Source organism: Pagrus major, chromosome 6 (genome assembly GCF_040436345.1).
Source record: "Pagrus major chromosome 6, Pma_NU_1.0".
In the NCBI taxonomy this organism is placed as follows: domain Eukaryota; kingdom Metazoa; phylum Chordata; class Actinopteri; order Spariformes; family Sparidae; genus Pagrus; species Pagrus major.
In genome coordinates this window covers 32345651-32366198 of record NC_133220.1, presented here as the reverse complement: position 1 = coordinate 32366198, position 20548 = coordinate 32345651, and the positions used below count along the sequence as shown (strand labels likewise).

Below are 20548 nucleotides of genomic sequence, written 5' to 3'. Positions count from 1 at the left end.
TGTTTGTTAGAGGTTTTTACTGTAGTACTGTGTTTTCTCCTTGGACTGAAGCACTCTCTGATTTGTCTGTTGTTGCTTTGCTGCGTCTGCGTGGCGGCAGCAGCAGCAGCGGCAGCAGCCCCGCAAATACAGAAATGCTATCACATTTAGACATTTTTTTAATAAATGGGAAGAAATTCTACACATTGTGACTTTAAATGTATCCACTGGAGACCTTTGCAAACAAGTTACCTTTACATCAGTGTTTCTCATCAAATTGAAATGTATGTATCCTTGAGGTCTATTCAACATGCTGAATGCTTTTCCCTCTTCAGAAAACATCTTCAGAGACAATTTGTGGAAGAATTTGAAAGCTTCTTCTCTGACTTTGGTGGCAACTTGACATATTTGATACAGTTGTTGGTGTGTTACTGCTGTTATTAAACAGTGAAATGTCCAGTGGAATGTTAAAGGGTAACATTTAAGCGTGTTCACAGGTCTTGGAGAGCACTGCGTTAGTGAAAAAGCAGTACAAAGCCTTTTTGTGGCTTCAGAGGAAGCTGCATGTCATCTGATAAATTGGCTCAGTGATATCACTCAGTGGCCAGGTTGCATTGTGGGTAATGTAGGCACCAGCTTTTTGTATTCCACACATTCTTCTCCGTGCTCAACACCTGGCCACAGAGCCACCTGTAAACACACTTTAATGTGTACAATTGATGGAGTTACCCTTTAAAATGTCAGCAGGACTGGGTACAAAATGGCACCAGGATACTAACAAATTGGGGCCAGACTCTCAAAGCATTTCTCTAAAGCACTCCTAGTGGTAAGAAACTGCACAGGAACCTTTAAGAAACATTTTTACAGCCTGAAGAAGGCCTTTCTTAGACCCAAAGTGAGCAGTTTAAACTGTTACAACTTTGACTTAACAGTTTTTCCCCCTTTGGGATCACAAATTCCCACTTTCTATCACAGCAGTGTTAGCGTCAGTATAACTCACTGAGGGCAGATCGTGGCGGGCTGTGGGACACCTCTCTGTGGAGATCTCTGGGCCTGTAGGCCCCCTGCAGCGCCAGTGCTCCCAGCTCCAGGCTCTGCGGACTGGGTGTTTTCCCCAGCTCCAGCCCCTTTGGTTTGGAGGTCAGGTTCAAGGGCTGACTGGCTTCCTAAACACACAGTGAGAGCAGATGAGCAGGGGTGGGGCCACTTACACACATTCAGGCTTAACCACACAGGCTAAGGGTGTGTTATGCACGGAAGATTTGGCATGTCCGAGCGCATCTGTCACACCTTTGTAGCGTCTCTGGTCTTTTGTCTTCTTGTTCAGCTCATCTTCTCTTCCCTTTTGTTTATTTTAAGCTGTGTTGGTCTATCTCCGCTTAAAACCATACACACACAGGCAAGAACAACCTCACACACACACACCTATAACACACACATTAAATCTTTGAACAGAGGGTGTGGTGTGTTCAAGAAGCTTTTTTAGCCTCTCATGTACAGGAAAAGTACATTATGTGTTTAATCTGGAGGGTGTCACTTTCCTTAAAAGTACACACACATACAGAACATGTACTTACACACACTGTACAGCAAACAAACAGTGGTGTTCGGAGCTATTATCTCTATAATGAAGGTGTAGGCCCATGCATTAGAAATGTTTGTATTCAAAGGACATGGGAAATGAGTTTGTTACACTGGGATGGCTGACGCACACAACACACATGCTGTATGATGTCGTACCTGTCGGAAGGAACCACTGCTCCTCTTGACGGGGGTGGAGTGAGGGTTCTGTAGCAGCTGCATGGGATAGTCCACGGCTGTGGAAGGTGTATAATTTTCAGTATGAAAAACATTTTTATCGAAAGATACTCACACTTGATACAAATGTACTGAATATACACTGTGGCTACTCTGCACACCAGTCAGATCAAAGAGAGCGAGGGTCAGAGGCCATTAGCCTCATCTCTACAGTTTACACTTTCACTTTTAATCTTGTTTATTTTGACCTCATGTTCAACACAATAATAATGTATATGGTGTTTATTTATAAAAGTATACGTATAAACGATATGTCACATTTGTTTCAAAAAGCTCACAAGCTTTTCCTGAGGCAGCGATGCTAAATACAGTAAGTGCAATTTAAAACATCACCCAGCTGTGACAGTGTCAGCTGGTAAAGTTGTCACATCGAGAGTCTGAGTGTCATCATGACAAACAGTGTTCCTGGAGACACCTATTGTAGTGGGAAAGACTTGGGACTTTGCCAGGTGTTTTTATGACGGTCTGTCTGCTGACAGATTTTGTTAACTTGACAGCTTGATTATCATGCAAGATACAGTCAGTAGACTTTACAGGTGTGGAGCTGAGACCAAAACGCATGCCAAGTTCCAAGATGGGTGTGGTCCAAACCATGTTACCTGACGTGCCGGATGAAACAGAACCAACACAAAGTGAGCCAAAACTGTTTGGAAGACACTTTCAAAAAATAATAGACAGGTGATTGGATGAATCATCTGTCTATCACGGGCTAACTTCAACCAATCAGCTCAACAGAAGGAGAACGCTCCCACCAGTGGCGCCAGCTGGTTTATCAGTCAGTCGAGAGAAGCCTTAAAATTTCCATGGAGAAAAGCCTTCAGAGCCGTTCTTTGCTCTTCTGGCATATTATATTAAACATATTCTGTTTGTTTTTATTTCATTATGTTTTTATTTTGATATAATGGATAGTTACCACAGTATAAACTGCATTGCAACATCTTTAATGAGAGACATAACTGATTTTTGTTTCTACCCTGTCATCGTATATCATCACATAGCCCAACCCTAATTCACAGTATAAGCACAACAGGCCTTGACTTGCTAATTTAACAGTGAATTAAGCTACTATTGTTCTCTTTATTAGCGCAAAATGGAGGACAATAGTGAGTCAAGCTGGACACCAAACCCTCTGGAAGAAATGCGTGGAAGTATTTGAGACTGGACTGCATTGATGGCAAAGTCATGGGTGAAGATGTGGCTGTGTTCTGAGTTTGTGGGCTAAAATGTAACATTAGCACGACAGCAAAACGAGCAGGCTACACTGGAAATAAATGGAACAACGTCAGTGCCACAATGCAGTTTAGGATGAGGCTTGGACTGCGTTGAAAAAAAGTAATAAATTGAAGAAATTACATGTAAATTCTCCTTCATTTGAACTTGATTTCTTCAGAGTGCCAGCCATGAAGCCCCTTTCTGGTGTGGAAAATATTTCACCATAGCGTTAGCGATAGCATTAACTTAAATTGCTAAAAATGAGGTGCACTTAGTTTTGACTTCCAGGGAAGCTCCCCATAAAAATGTCCAGTTAACAGTGAAACTACATATATGAAAGCAAACAAACAGAAGACACCACCCAAATCAAATGACAGCTCCTGACTCCGTCCACATCTTCAAGTAAAGGAGAAAATGTCTGTAGCTGGCCTCGCCCACACACCCACACCGTCTATCTGCATTTCTTTTACATACATCCGTCAAAAGCACTCACACACACGGATACACACATTTCTTGAAATAAAGAAAGCAAATGAATGGTTATCCTTAACATCCGCCTACAATGTTTTAAACGCTGGCCTTGTGTCTTTTAGGTTTGAAAAGATAGAGAAGACAAGGTCACCCAAGAGCACAGCTTTTAAGACTCGTGAAAGCAAAACTGCACAAAGCTGTGTCTTTCTAAACGGTGCCCTCTAAAGCCTGCTAACTGTACAAGCAAGCATGTGAAAGGTACTATCAGCCTTATTGTTTAACTCAAGCCTACATTCGTATCTCCTGTATTTCGCTCCAGCATGGCGACTAATGGATCCGTATTGATGGCCACAATTTTGCAGCACAAAATGTCTGTCCTTCAGAGCACACAGTCGCTGTCACATAAGTCGTGTGTTTGTTCCTCCTTTGGTATGTAAAAATTGAGTATGAAAGGTGTGATAAAACCCCACAAACCTTGAACAACTATCAAAACATAGGCTCAATAGAAGGCGGAACATTACTGAGCCCTTTATCAATGGCTTCAGGTGTATACAGATGGACAGGACTACTACTACTATTTTTCTGAGAGTTCTGATTATTCTATCCATAATGAAAACTTACCTCCAACTAAAATAAGGTCATGTTCAGATGACAGTATTGCCTGAAAAAAATGCAGCCCCCTCATCTGCTCCGATGAGGCCGCTGCAGTGGCTCATGTCAGAGGTTGGTCAATGTGCAAACGTAAACTCCAGGTACATTACTTTGGAATGTGAATCGGAGTAATTCTACTCTTCACCTCGTATGTTATGATGGAAGACAAAATAATTGCAGCCATTATAACTTTTGGAGTAGAGCACTAGGAAAACCATCTGACCAATGAAAAGACTAAAAACCGGGGCGAGTGAAAACATTAGATCCGTGATGAGTGATGACGAGACTTTCACCTTCCCTTTATTACGATATGAATCAAACGGAAATGTAGTTTTTTCTACGTGGTGATGTTTCACTCAGCGGCCATCTTCCTCTGACGTCACACTCAGGGTGGGAAGCTCAAATGCTGGGGTATTGTTAATGTCCTGTAATAGTAGGAAATCTGACAAACTGTTATCATTTCACCACTTTCCAACTGATCAGCAACTGACAAAATGATGGATAGTGGAAATGTGACCGTGTGACCACATTTCAAGGTAAATAAAACCTGTTGATTACCCGTTAGCTAACCTTAGTATTCAATCACTTCCTGGCTAACATTACTGTGTGAATACATCCAGTGCGTTTCACTTCCAGGCTTAAGTTAATGTGTCCGAGATGTATGTTGATTTATTAGAATTAATTTAAAGCTTTTATATCGTGTCATGTTACGCAAACAAATGGTAATGTTAGCTAGTTTGTGTTTGAATGCTAACATTAGCTGATGTCTAACCAGTCTATCAAATACATTGTTTTTCCTTTAAATATGGCCCATTGGATTGTCACTATCCATCCATCCATATTTTATTTTTTATATTTTATTCAGTTGCTAACCAATCAGGAAAGTTGTGAAATGACAACAATTTGTCATATTCGCTACTATTATACGATTTGCAACCTGGTACACAGCAGCACTAATATTATCCCAGCATTCGAGCTTCCCACCCTGAGCCTGACGTCTGGTTTATTGTTTGAGGTTTCACTCTTTTAATTACTTTATTTGTACGGACGGGTGAGAATCTGAAGCGTGACACAAAGATTGGGAATAAATTGCATCTTGATATTCCTGAGGTCACAGCCCTACTGTCTTTGTTTTATAAGAGAGCCGCCTCTTTGATCCTCTGTTAACGTTTAATGCTCAATTCTAATTCTGTATAGGATTCTGATAGTCAGTATGTATTGTATGTATACATTTAAGGTTTAATGGGAGCCAGTGTGTCTGCGACCTCTCTGCTAGCTTCATGACTAACCTGGCTTGCACGGGATTGGCTGCAGCGGCAAAGTCATCTGGGAGTCAGAGGTGACCTGGAGGGGCTGGCTGTTCGGATGGAAAGCCGGGATCATCACGTAGGGCATGTTCACCTGCTGGGACGAGGCAGGACAAATACACCTTACATACAAGTTCTGGCCTCATTTGTCTGAAACACAGATTTCTGCACCGTGACGTGTGAAAGGTCTTGAGGGCTGACCTGGATCTGCTGCTGAAGCAGGTTGATCTTGTGCTGCTGTTGTATCAGTTGCTGCTGCTGCTTGGCGATCTGAGGCACACAAGATATGTTCATTCTCACACGCTTTGTATGTGACAGACAGACACAAGTGCACACAGTGTAGCCAGTGGTCTTCATTCAGGGACTCAACCCACCAACTGTAACTCACTGCAGAGCATATGAATCTAAATATACATTTCAATTTCACACTGTACAATAGGTAGATAGCATATGAATAGTTATACAGTATGTTGTAAAATAACAGCATGGTTCATGGTTTCACTGTGTGAAATCTTTGGGGCTGAAACATTTCAACTCATCAAGTTTTATATCATTGTCATTCCAAGTGAAGCCTGTTTTGACCTTTGCAACCACAGAGAGATTTCCAGGGAACACAGAAACCTTTTTACAAAGTCAGAAACTTAGTTCTAGTCTGGCTTAGCTCTAGTTTTGGATCTTTGACTGTCGTTGCTATTTGACGAAATGTCTCCGGTTCTGAGGTGGCTGGGGCTTTTTTTGAGGAGACGTTTTAAAGGGAAACTCCAACAACTATACACATCAAAGTCTGTTTACACGTCTTATAGACTTCTACTGCATACGTTAAAAACGTTGTATAGAGCAGTGATAGAGAAGTGATGTCACCTGCCACAAGGGTATTTTAAGTTTCTCATTTAGGAATTCTCAGTTTCCAGGTCTATTTGATCAGAAAGGCTCATATAATCCTTTATAGTTCTCAATAGACAGCGCAGACACATTCATGTTTTGAAGTGACATCATGTGGGTATGTTTCAATAAAGTTATGGTATGCTTGGAATCTCTGAGTGCTACCTGTTCCTGCTGTTGTCGAGCCAGCTCCATCTGCTGCTGCTGTTTCTCTAGCAGCAAGGCGGCCATGTTCCTCTGCTCGGAGTGGGCTCCAAGCAGCTGCTCCCTCAGACCGCTCAGCTGGTTGATCATCATCAACAACTGGAGCTCCTTCTCTGCCAGAGCCTCTGGGGTACCTGGAGGAGGTCAGAGGGGCAGGTTTCTCTAAAAACTGCTTGAGAACAAACAGTATATTTCAGAGTGGACTGTGTCATGATCAGAGTTGGATGGAAAGGGATCTCTATAACGTTTTACAATTTGTGAGCAGTGTTATGAATTACAATTTTAAAGCGGCTATCGTTCATGTTTTTATAATATCATTTCATGCTGTGACAATGTGAAAACAATGTGAAAGGTGTGGCTCGTGGTGAAAAATCTACAGAGAGTTTCAGCTCATTGTTTAACTTTTCAGCTGCACCTTTCACTCTCACCGCTCTCATAGCATTGTTTTCAACCACAGAAGGCACCTGTTGTTAGAGAAAGGCTAAAACAAACCACTTGTACACGACCTGTTCAGCACCAAACAGCATAGAGACGCAGTAAAAATAGTGGCACATTTATCAGCTAAAGAGCCAAATATTTTCCCGAAGGGTAGGTAGAGAGCAAAAATAGAGCCATAAAACTGCCTCCAACTGCTGGATGTGTAAAAAACAAGTTCGCCAAAACAACTTAAAAGGTGACTGAAAAGTGTTTGGTTTACAACCGGTTTACGCTGCCAAGTAGCCAAAAATATGTTACTACCATCTGTATTCACGGTTTTTACTTTTGTTCTGTCTACTGCATACTGTACGATACATTGGCTAGATGTTAACTTATATTACAGCCACAGTACATAGAAATGATTTATGGGTTTGAGTCAGGTTCGGTCACTTCAATTGACATGGTGCTTTTAAGTTCTTTTAGTGAAATTATTATTATTATTATTATTATTATTATTATTATTAATATTATTATTAATATTATTATTAAAACACAAACATGAGAAAATAAATACAGTGTAAAAATAAGTTGTAAGTGATATTAAGTGATAACTGATAGTGTTGGAGCTAAATGTCCCGTTAAGTATTTGGGTTTGTTATCTATGTGACAGCACTTTTAACGCACCGCAGGGACTATTTTTTAGTTGCTACACAGCACATATCTGTAGTCAGGGTAAACAGGCAAGCTGTAACCATGGTAACGCCTGTGCAACATGGTAACCGCGAACTCAGTGCTGCAGCATCGGGCCCGAGTTGGGGTCCAAAGTAAAAAAACAGAACGCCTGTCAAGTTCAGGTTCAGACAGAAAAATGCGACCTGAGCATTATTATTGTTGTTCTTGTCGTTGTTGTTGTGTATTTATCATGGCAAAGGCATACATAGGGCAGTAGCAGTAGTATGTATTACTGTATATAACAGTAATGTGTTGGACATGCTGGTATGTACAGTAAGTGGTGTATAAATGGTATAAAGGTGTTGGTAGTGTCTGAGGGCTGACCTTTCAGTTGTCCTGCCCCCACTGTGCTTTTATCCAGAAGTTTCTCCTTCCAGTCAGCATTCAGCAGCTTCTCAATGGTGGGCATTACTGTTAACAGGACACAACAGGTACTCAGCAGAACTGCACTGGACTGCACTAGATGGCATGAAAAATATTTTCTGTCAAATAAAATCCATCTGACACCAAACTACTTTCTCAGCCTCTCCTCTGCCTTCCTAATGGCATTGATTGAAGAAGACATTTGAGGTGCCGAAGGGCAGAGGTTGTTTGTGCGTCTGGGAGAAGTTTTGAGTGTTTGAGTGAATCAATATTTGGACAGAGAACAATCCAAGGTCAGCTAGTGGAGAGAACTTGAGAAAAATTTGAAGGCGAAGAGTGCAGGCTGGTGAAAGACTCGAGGGCAGGGAGAGTCTCGGGAGCAGCTCGGAGAGCAGCCTTTCACTCCGCATGTGAGTGTCGAACAAAATGAGACAAAAAAATAAAAGACCCCGATCCCCCCGAACCCATTCAGAAACCAACACAACAGCCTCGCTTCGCCAGACAAACCGTCACTTCTATGCATCGATTTTCAGCAGACTGCATTGTTTAATGCTCAATAGCAGCAGAACGCAGTGCACTTAAACACATAAGATATGTAGTCGTCAAAGTCTGGTCAGTGAGAAAATTGTATGGATGTGTGTTTGTGCGAGAAAGAGAGAAAGACTTCCATAGAAGGAAATAAAATGGGAGCAGAGAGCAGACAGGCTGTGGAGGTGCGCTGACACTGATGTTGTAAATGCAACATTAGTTGAAGAATGGTGAAAGCTTCTTGTGGTGAATTCAGAAATACAAGTTCATTTCAAGTCTCATGCTACTGAGCGGTATAGAAACAACCTGTTCAAAGGCCTTAAACAGTGTGTCACCTGCGCTTTTCATTCGTTTGATCAAACGTGTGCATATCAAATGTTAAAGGTGCCCTGTGGAGCTTTAGTCCTCAAGCACCTCAAGCTGTTTTTTGTTTTTTTTTAATGTTTGTTTCATGCATGAGGATGCTCAGGATAAACATTTCTGCAGTACCAGCGAGGTAACTGCAGGCTGGTAAATATGGATGCAAAGATGCAGGTTTCAAACTTTATTACTTTATTACTAAAAAAAACTCTGTAAATGTTTTATAAGGAAGGAAATGGATTGGGTAGTTTTGTTCGACCCCTAAAGATTCACACAATGTGTTGTGGTCAGAATCACTGAATGTAAACAGAACTTTTTGTTTGTTTACCAGTAAACTCCACAGGGCACCTTTAGTGAGGCTACGTGCAGTACTGTAGGTAATCCAACTTTTGCTTCCCCGAGTGGTAGTTCCCTAACTCATTCAAAACTTGTTAGAATGCCAACTATGATAAAGTTTTGCAGGTCATAAATATTGGTCATAATATTTGTTCAAGGTTATGATTTTCTTTCGCTAGTAAGATGGCAGCGTGCAAGCATGCAGCAGCATTGAGCTCTCCCAGACAACCAGCCTGTCCTCATCAGAAAAACAGCCATAGGTCGACTCTGACAGAAACTTATTGTTGTATATGTTTCTTGTTAGGCAGCGACCTCTAGCGGCTGTGGTAATTATCGCCGCTGCAAAGGAGGAAGTCAGGCAAAGTAATATGAAGAGCAAAAAGTCTGCATGGGTTCAAACAAGCACAGGACTTTGATTCAGATGACTGCTGTTCAGGTCCAGTGTGAAACCAGAAGTCAACAGTGAGTTCTTTTAACGTATTAATGCCGCTTTTCCACCAAAATGAGCTAATTCTTTTGAGCATCACAACCCCCGCGAAATGACTCGTTTCACTATCATAATTTGCGCCATTCAGTCCAACAACATTTGGAAAGTCTAGAAGAGCCGCACAATTAAATAACTGTATCCCCATTCAAGTTAGCCGGGCGCTAAAGCAGAAGTTAGCTGGCTCGGTCGATGATCGAGGTACTGAGCAGCTTTCATAGGAATGGGGGCTCCGCCTCCAACACTGTGTCCAGTAATAAAACGTCTTTAACAGACCGCATCCCAGATTCCTTCTTTATTCATACGCCACCACCAGGTGTTGATAACGCGTCATCACTTCATGCTTCGGAATTTAGCGTGTTCACACAGGTCTTACGTTTAGATCAAAACCAAACTGAGGTAATAAAAACCCGGGTCTACTGCAGAGTCAACTGACCCGGGTGTAAATGCCGAGTTTATTTGACAAGTGGAAAAGGGGTATAATGTAATACAGTCATGTCCATAATGTAACCTGAGTTACTTACGTAATGTATTAGTGTTTGTAACTGAAGTTACAGAAGTGACAAAGTGATTTTAACCCAAACCATAATGTTTTCCTGAACCTAACCAAGTAGTTTTCTTGCCTGACCCTAATCAAACTGTTATGACGAATATGACATCATAATATAACGAAGTGGCTCTTAATTCACTGATGGATTCTCAAAAAAGTATGTTTAGCACAGCTCTGGAAAAAGCGAGTAAGACCTCATGTGCTAAGATTTTGTCAAAATCCTGTGTGGTAGGTTAGACTAAATGAAACAGAATTAACATTCTTCTTCTTAATATCAGGAGCTATGCTTTCAACAAAGAGGATATATTTTTCAGTTTTATATTACACCAAAGTGCAGGTCATTAAATGATCAATACCAGGACTGCTTCTTTTGTCTGTCTGACTACAATTACTTGGCAGCAGAATCATAACTAGTCCTGACACTGTGGAGCAGAGAGACCATATTAAGAGTTCAGACAGACCTTCCTTGAAGTTAGACGGTCCCTCTGGTCTGTCATGTGTCCTGGCCTCCTTCAGTCCCATGGGGCTTTGCCTGTGAGGCAGCTCTTTACCTGGAGAGCCCTCCTGTCAGGACACAGAAAGAGACCATCAGCTGACGAAGCATCAGAGCAGGAGAAGGAAAAGCAGGTTTTACTTTGACATATCATTCTGTGACACTCACTACACCTCCTTCACAGCCTGTCGACAACCTGCCTGTCATGCCTTTTGTGATATCCTTACCGAAGGTGAGCAGGAGAGTGGTGGTGTCAATTGGCGGGCCTCCAGTTGATGATTTCCTGACCAATCACGTGAGGGAGACATCTTGGGAGGTTCAGCACTGATAATGACTCCACCTCCTCCGCCGGACTCGTCCTGCTCCACTTTGACACCAACACCCATGCTGACATCCCTGCCGGAGAGGAGGTGCAGCGCTGGAGGGCTGGGCTCAACCATTCTGTTGAAAGACAAGCGCAGCCTTTAAATCCAAATGTCATCTGGGTGTGGTGAGGTTTGGGCACTTGCCAACTTTTATTTAGTAGTTGATATCATTACAGCAAAGATCAAGATAAAAACAAGTTCACATATGAATTTTACATGAGGCAACTGTTGTCTGACTGTTTATTCCACTGACAGAATGATAATGCGGGGTCATTCTGCATGTGTTCATCTCTGTGTCTGTTTCAAGTCAACTTACTCAGGGAGAAATGAGGCTCCCTGCAACATTAACAATGTGAAAGTTAAAACAACTTTTGGAAAAGAGCTGGTTGACACCTCCAGCCAATTAATATGATACTACAGACACACTAGCAGCTCTGTGGGGCTGTATATAGGAGCAGTGGTGCTTTAAGCTAAATGCTGTCAGCATACTAATGCTCACAATGACAATGCAAACATGCTGATTTTTGCAGGTATAATGTTTACCATCAGTTTAGCATATTAGCGTGCTAACATTTACTGATTAGCACTAAGTACATAGTATAGCTGAGGCTGATGGGAATGTCATTAGTTTTGCAGGTATTTGGTCATAAATGTAAGTATAGGACAAATTGCAATTTGTGTCCTTATTCATCCTCTAGAGAAAATGAATGTCCACAAAAGTTCATGGCAATCAATCAAGCAAATGTTGAGACAATTCAGAGTTAGTAGAAACTTTGGTCTACCAGAAGCATTAAAGGAAAATTCAGGGAATTTTCACCAAAGTCATTAAAACTTATCCTCTGGGACCACTGAATATCTGTAGCATAATTCATGGCAGTCTATACAATAGTTGTTAAGATGTTTCACTCTGATCCACAAAGGTGAATCGTCATGGTGACGCTAGAGGAAAGGTAAGGATCCCTAAAGTCAGTAGGATTCTTCTTCAGAGGACTATGAATGACATTTCATATCAACTCATCCAATAGTTGTTGAGATACTTCAGTCAGGACAAAAGTCAGCTGACAGACCGGCATTGCCATCCTTTGAGCAAAATGGTTAGCTTAGCTAAAAAAAAAGTATATGCATACATGTCCTTAAAGGATAAGTTCACCCAAAAATTTAAATGCAGTCATTGAGGTGGGTGGAACAACATGAACTATTAGAAGTCATATTATAAATTCAGCTGTGTTGCTCAATCCAACCCAATTTACTTTTTCAATCAGTGATTCATCCCAATCGGTTTCAGCTTTGCTGTTGTTCTGGCCGATGTAAAGCCGCCATCAATAAAATAAATTAACCTCAGAACCATCCCAATTAACATTCAGTTTTTATACTGGTGATTCCAATGATGGATTTCACTGTCCCCTCTCACAGTGGACCCTTGTGTCGAGGTGAAGCAGATCAGTTTATGAAAATATGGTCCAAAGCCTCTTCACATGGGGGGTCTCTGGTGCCTGCTGTGTGTCTGTCAGGGTCTGTTTGATGATAATAATTGAGAACTGCTGTTTTAGGTCACTGCTGAAGTCAAGGTCAAGGGTTAGATGGTGTTTGTTCTACCACCAACTAAAGTCATAGCCAAGGCCTATTGTCTGAGAGTGTGTGTGTGTTCATGTGTGTGTGTGACAGTGAATAATAGGAGGTTATAGGGGAGGGAGACAGACAACGCCTCAGTGAGGGAGAAAAGGGAGAGAAAGGAAGAGAGGACAGGTTGAGTGAGAGAGGTTTGAACCACAGTGAACCTGAACATATCAACTCAGTTGTGTGTATATGTTTGTGTGTGTGTGTGTGGTTGTGTGTGGTTGTGTGTGTGTTATTTCCCTGCTCTGCAGCAGGAGGAAAGAAAAACACAGCAGACAGCAGAACAAAACAAACAGAACACACAAGGGCAAAAAGTGCACATATATATTAAGAGGCAGAAAAAAAGCCATTGTTGGAGCCAGGGAACAAAGGAAGCCGGGACAATGGGGGAGAGGCTGACAAAAGCCGCCGGCCGCAGGAAACAGGCCGGATAACAATGCCAGCGGAATGTGCCGACCAACTCGGGAACACAGCAAAAAAATGCGGAGCGCCACCGTTCTGCGGAAAGCATAATAATGATTAGAGCCCCCCCGCACTTCACCCAGCTCTCCCAGCCTGCATACTGTGATTCTGAACAAAGCCACCTGTCTGCCAGGGTCCAAGGCTCCAAACCTCAGTGATGTATATGTGTGTGTGTGCTTAAAGCCACACTGATAAAATACAGTGAGGCTAAAACAGTAAAGGCCACCTCATCTTTTACGAAGTGAGACACGATGACTCGACCTCTGTAGTCGTGTGGTCGCTGCTGGAAATCTTCTCCACACAGGAAGTGATGAATCAATGCATCGATATAGTGCAACACAAAAAGTGTCCTCATAACCAGAGTGAGAGCGGCTCTGGCAGTGAAATTTAGACTGAAGCACCCGCAAGTCACACGAGTTAACGCACTCTGACTGACTGTATTTATGGGTGACAGCTCCACACAATCGACTCATTGTTCTTCTGCACCGAAAACCTTCTCAGAATTAAAGGTGCAGAGTTTTCTTGTAAGTTAAAGGTTATGTTTACATTCTCTGTTTCTCACCAAACCGCATTGTGAGTATCCTTGAGGCCTAACAAACATGTTCAACGTATTTCCTTCCTCAGATGCAAAGTCGATTGTTTACACTGTTTGAAACCTGCATTGTTTACATCCATGTTTGCTAGCTAGAACCTTTTGTTCTTGCCTTTAGCCTTTATGTCATCTCCATACCCATTCCATTTATATACAATTCATTGCTTTATACCATATTGCTTACTTTACTGCTATTATACTCTGTTTTGTTTTTGTTTTTTGAATTTTCTTTATACTTTATATTTACTTATTTTATTTCTGCTGTGGAGTCAAAGAATTTCACAAACATCTTGAATCTTGAGTCAGTGAAATAGCATGAACCGTTTGCCAGGAATCACATCACCTGTGTGTTCATGCACATATCCTCGTGCGCTCGATAACAAAACGAGGCCCACTTATAAAAACATTGCTCCATAGCATCACTACTGGTCAACACCCTCCGGAGGGCACCTTTAATTTCCACTGAACAGTTTTTACCATACCTACAAAATCCCTCATCCAGCCTACAAACTGCTGCTGCAGCTACAACCATCAGGCACTGTAAGTGTTATGCTGCGTTCTTGATGGCAGCACCAATGGGGAGGGTGTGGGATGTATTTGTAGATGACAGGATTTGTAAAGGGCTAATGCATAGAATGTTTAGATGCATTATAGAATATGTAAAGTATAGGAATGCAACACAATTGCATCTGTTACCTTGTCTCGTTTTCACTCCTCTGGTTCGTTTATACATGCAAGGAGGCTGCACTGCCTAGGGTTCACGTGTGTGCACTTGCCTTAGAGTTTCATGTTAACTTTCGGCATCGTGCACCTGTAAAACACTTGGAGGTTGGAAGTTGGAGATTTCAACGAGGAAATTCCGACCTCTGACTGGAATGCAGCATTAGTATTGCTATTTGTTTCTCTTTTTGTCAGAAGAATAAAGGTCTGTCAGACAAGCCATAAAAAATTAAGGTTCAATGGAGACAAATCTTCTTTAATATCTCTGAGTGTGTTAAGAAGTTGTTTGTTTTTTCTTGAGTCAAAAACAAACTACCCCATCTGGTTATTTTATACATCAGTGGTTTCTCAACTGGTTTTTTTCTGAAGATATACTCTGTGATGATATAAATGTATCATTATAGCAGTATACACAAAGAAATAAAGAACTTCATGTATAACATTTGCCAAATTAACAAAGAAGCTGAAATAATTAAGAATTTGTCATAGACAGCTTTTCTTTAGGTTACTCCTAACTCAACAACTCACAAAATTTAGCAATTTTATAAGGGAGTCTGGAACAATGTCGGTTTTCAAGTTTGCTGTCTGCTGAAGTGCAAAATGTTCTCGAGGTATTACATACAGGTTACCCTGGTCATTCAAATAAACAGAAAAAACATGAATGTTACACACCAGTTACTATGATGTCATTATCAACAGCATCGCTGCACTAGATGCCACTAAGTCCCCTTTAACTACTTAATACAGTTAACTCAATACTGCAATATTTATGTAAATTTTTTTTTTTCTCCGAATAGGACAAAATGACAAAAAGTATCTGTGCAGTTACAGATAAAATAGCCAAAATTATTGTTTAATGCAATGAACTGTGTTCCGGTGTTATTCATTGCATCAAAGTTCTTTACACATATCGGGCCACCCTTAGTTTTTAATTACATTTTATTTGGAACCATCAACGGTGCAATATGTAAGAACTGACCCTGTTGATTTCACCCTCAAAACAAACAGGGGAATATCAGAATATAACCAGGATGACCGCAAACTGTTGCTTACTGTAGCTGCCGTTAGCTCGGTTAGCCATTCATCCAGTGGTCCGAACTGGGAGCTCGGCGCACCAGGGGAGTGTTAGTGTTTACACTGCTTGCACAGGAGCTTTTCTTTGCTAACTGGTTAGCATGCTAACTTCAGTAAATATCTCTGCAACACAATACATAGAGATCATTAATTAACTGTTATTATTTCACAGTCTGTAGTTAATGTTTGAGTGTTTTCAACTAAAATTCTTACATATTGCGCCTTTAATTAAGAGAACAGGTATTTAAAACTATAAAAAAGTGTGATCATATCATCACCATTACTGATTCCACTACAATAATACTGAATTGTCACCCAGGAGAAAATCCAAACTAACAATCAAAGTTTACACTCAGCTCTCTCTACCTGTTACTCTGCCCGCTGCCTTCTGTTAGAAACCAGCTGTGCACCTTTACCAATGAGCAGAGCCAGCTTCGTGCTTCATGGAGTTTGGCACGGTGTTCTCATAAAATAACTACCAGTGTTCTGCCAAATGCATAACACTGTTGTTACAGCATTTCAACACAAGCCACCTGTCTGCCAAAGCTCTAAACCTGCACAAATTGTTTGTATTCATACCTGTGTGTGAGGGTGTGCGTGTGTGTGTGTGTGTGTGTGTGTGTGTGTGTGTGTGTGTGTGTGTGTGTGTGTGTGTGCGTGCGTTCAAACTCTGAATCATTTCCCACAGCTGATGGTAACTAAAAGTAGCCCTGTAGCACATTAAATACAGCTGCAAGTGGAGGGAGCAGCACCACTCAAACTCATTTGATGCTACCTGCTTGACTACTGTTGACTTTGAATACGATAGCACACTCAGCTATTGGTGTGTGTGTGTGTGTGTGTGTGTGAATACGTGTGTGTGATTGGGTCAGAAATTTGTTTTCTGTTCTTAGATAGAAATTTCCCTCACAAAAAATCTATCCCTGCTCCCGTGACCTAAATGTTGTGACGCTCGTCATCCGTGGTAACTGCTGGGATGAAATATCAGCCAACAGCAACTTCAAACCCACAGAGCTCTGTATCAGCCTAATCCTGTCTGATTGCTATTTTCAGGTGTGGTGTGAGGTTTTGCTGGGTGTGAGGAAGGAATGAGGATTGAGAGGTGGGAAACTGTTTAGCCAACACTGCAGCAGCCGCCGTCAATATCGGCAAGGGCTTGATTGCATGGCGGGGTGATGAGTGGGGGGAGGTTGGGCTGTCAGTGGCAACACACTGAGTTTTGTCCCACGCTGGAAGTTATTCCTGGGTCTCCCCTCCACGTTCCACAGAGGCTCGACTGTGGGGCTGCCACAGGTGGCTTTCACACGCCTCTGTGCGCGTGTGTGTGTGCGTGTGTGTCGCCGCCTGCAGAGGTATGCACAGAATCTCAGGGACCCGTTGAGCCGTTGACAGCGAGGAATGCGTCAAGGTGTGCGTGTGCGTGTGTGTTTTACAAGCACAAAGGATTCTTTAAAACAATGCCTTCAGCGTCTTACATAGAACAATGCAAACCAGTCAAGGTTATCGCTTCCCTCCACATCAGTCTCATCTACTTAAACACACACTTAGCCTATCTGCAGCTGCCTGCACCCATGTGGAACCTGACCTTGTATATGTACAGTATGTATGTAGTGTGTGTGTTGCATGATTCAAATAGCACCGCCTTCCTACGGGGTTATCTGATTGAAGGCTGTTTTCCGACCACCGGCAGTGCTGTTCAGCTTTTATAGGCACTCACCGCATGCCGCCAAGAAATCACAATAAAACAGACCTCAGAGCAGCTGTTGAGGTTGACGAAGTAGAACGCAAACTACTGTTAGAGACTTCTGCAACACTTTGCTCATAATAAATATATATAACTGATTAGATCATCACTGACAGATAAATACACCACCCAAGCAGGTGACATTTCCATATTATTTCAATGCAAATGTATAATGAGTCGGATGCAACAAACTGACACCTGCTTCCCGGGAATTCCTAAAAGACGAGCCGCGGGGCACTGGAAACACTAATGTCACTAATCAATACTTATTATATTTGCATTGGATCAAATGACTATGTGTGATGTAACGTTGCTTGCAGGGACGGATGCACTGACAATTATCACCAAGCGTTTTCCTGAGCTCTAGCGGAGGCTGCCCAAAGTAACTTAGGCTGCCCAAAGTTAGTAAAACTAACCCCTAACCCACAAGCCAAAGTTGGCCCGCCACAATAATTTTTATGCTGTTTATTATTTTATTTTTTGTTGTGATGTAAAAATGATCTTTAAGTATGTAGGACCTCTAATTATTTATTTTACATAAGCTGAGCACAGTGGACACCTGACGCAGGAAGTCAGACAATTAAGGAAACTTTGGATCTGAGTACCTACACTGACAATACAGTGGTCCATCATTAACTTTCAGTTTTGACCCTTCAAGAAAAAAAAGTTCTGGGACCCCTGCTCTATGTAGCCTATTAGCCTTATTTAGCTGGTTGTTTTGGTCGGCAGGCATACAAACTCAGCTAAAAAGCTCTGATAAACCCACTGTACACTACCTACACCAGACAAAGTAAGTGACACGTCACATAAAAAACAAGTTAATTTCCTTCTTTAGGAAAATTAACTTGACCAAAACAGCTAAAAGGAGAGTTTATATTAGTCTTAGTCTACAGAACGTGGTGGGGAGAATTTTCGAGAAACATGACTCCGAAGGACTGACAGTGTTGCTGTCTGTCTGTTAAGATGCGTAACTAGGCAACTGTTTGCTAACATGTTAGCTTTGCCAATTTTACGACTTGATAGAAGTGTTTTAGGCTCGTTCTGTTGCCCTCAAGTGGCCAAAAACTGTAAATTACTGCAGCTTTAAAAAGTAAAACCTGAGCCAAGTATCAAATTTAGCATTCGCATGTTCCAACTCAGACTGTCATGACATCAGATTTTCACTCTTTCAGATTATCATGGCTGAAAATTTCACCATGATGATATCATTTCAATATCTATCTAGTGGAGAGTCTTTGTCCGTCATTTCGTCCAACACGCAAATAGTTGCGACACGCTGGGTATTATGAAAAATTACCCCCCCAAAAAACTTTTATATTTGGAAAATAAAGCCTGAACCCATATTAATGGCTTGATACTACTACAGTCAGGGGTTTTTGGTGTGATTTGGGTAAACTGAGCCTTTAAAAGAAGCCCATTGTGACTCACTGTCAGTCTGACCACAGTAATGGCAGTGCTGTTACAGAGCCACACTTGTCCCGTCCCCCCGCTGTGAACTGAATGCTCCTGTTGCTGCAGAGAGGGAGGCGATGGAGGATGACAGCGGATGGAGGGAACATGCCTCTGCCCTCAGATAAAAATCAGCCCGTCTCCTTTGAGCTCTGACAACACTGAAACCTTACACTTCCCACGACACAAGAATCACTTCACACAAAACCTTCAGTTACCCAACAAGTTGTAACACGTAAAACCCAACATTTCCCCCCCGGGGGATTGGCAATGCAAATCCCTTCTGTTGTTCTCTCTCTCTTTCTTTTCTTGTCTTTTCTTTTCTTCCTTTGTTCCTTTCTCTCTCTCTCAGTGTTTTTCTTCCCCCTCCCGACAGGAGCAGCTTGTTGGGTTTATATCGTCCTTGTCGCTTTCCAACTAGCGCCTGAGGCAGAATAGCAGAGTGCACAATAGACAGAGAGAGAGAGAGTGCCAGTCTCAGCAGTTGAGAGCAGCAGGATAAAGTGTTAGACATCTAAAGAGGTTTACTTGGCGATAAACAAATAAAGACATTCTCATTGTCAACGCCGAGACTGACAGCTGTAATGGCAGAAGGTTCCCCGCAGGAACGTATCAAAGACAGAAAACCACAACACATCTCACTCAGCTGGCTCCGGCACAACAGTCTATTTAAACAACAACAACAAAAAAGCTCATGTAAAGTACCTCACAAGCATTTCCACAGCCACTCTCACCACACTTTGTCCCTGAACGAGAAACATCTGCAAAAGAAATCTCTCACTGATTGTTCCTTTGTCGACTGCTTTTAGTGACAGCGCTCTTACAGTAAGTTTCCAACCCGCTGTGTGGCCGTGCTTGGACAGTGCGAACCACTGCATAAACAAATGTTATGGGCAATGCTTCACAGTAAGTTGTATTTGCTTAGGGATGATAAATTAATTCAGATAGTGCTTGTCTGCCCACAGGGCCTGGCTCGGGCTGATTGTGGCCAGAGCACCTGAACACCACTGAAAGACGCCGCACCTTATCTCAAATCTTTAATTTGAAAAAAAAAAATGCATCCATCACCCATCATTGAAAAACAGTGAGGGATGTTACTTTGCATGAATCCAGCTCAATTATGTTAGTCGGCAACTATTTTTGATCATCAAAGGATTGGTTTGAGGCATTTTTTTAGAAAAAGAAAGTCAAAGTCCTGCGAGTTCAGCTTCTTAAACATGAATATTTGATGGTTTCTTTACTCCTCTATGACAGCAAACTGAATATCTGTGGTTTGGGCAAGAATGAGACATTTGAGGGCGTCATCTTGTTCTTTAGGAAACACTGATCCACATTTATCTAAATTTTCTTCCATGTTATGGTCCAAACAACAAATTGATTCATTGAGAAAATAATTGACAGATTAATCAACAATGCAAACTAGAATGGCACTCTGTAGAGTGCATACCTCTTCCAAGGCCCAACAGTCCCCTTTATCACATCAAATTGCACTCACTCATAGATACCAGCAACCTAAATACGCCTGTTTTTTTCATCAAGATCCATGCATAACTCCCTGCGAAATAAACAAAAACGTGGAAAAACACCCTAAGTTGCAATGTTAAAGAAAGTGAGAAAAAAATCCTGGATTCGTCTCTTTATCTGCATCTGCACCAAAAGTTAACAAGGTCTATTCTGAGCAGAGACCAATCCTCCATCCAATTATTGTTGAAATCTTTTGAGTAGTTTTTGTTTAATC

General features: G+C 41.8%; 1 protein-coding gene across 1 annotated transcript in view; it reads right to left on the bottom strand.

Annotated features, from left to right (window-relative positions):
• sox13 (SRY-box transcription factor 13) overlaps nucleotides 1–20548 on the bottom strand; it is a 50110-nt gene that overhangs the window by 8117 nt on the left and 21445 nt on the right. Inside the window, exons 2-9 of the mRNA XM_073468851.1 lie at nucleotides 11015–11228; nucleotides 10756–10858; nucleotides 7998–8084; nucleotides 6486–6658; nucleotides 5640–5708; nucleotides 5421–5532; nucleotides 1720–1796; nucleotides 980–1145 (exon numbers count right to left, since the gene is read on the bottom strand). Coding sequence (XP_073324952.1) covers nucleotides 980–1145; nucleotides 1720–1796; nucleotides 5421–5532; nucleotides 5640–5708; nucleotides 6486–6658; nucleotides 7998–8084; nucleotides 10756–10858; nucleotides 11015–11227 — 1000 coding nt within the window. The 5' untranslated portion in view covers nucleotide 11228. The remainder of the gene's footprint in view (nucleotides 1–979; nucleotides 1146–1719; nucleotides 1797–5420; nucleotides 5533–5639; nucleotides 5709–6485; nucleotides 6659–7997; nucleotides 8085–10755; nucleotides 10859–11014; nucleotides 11229–20548) is intronic.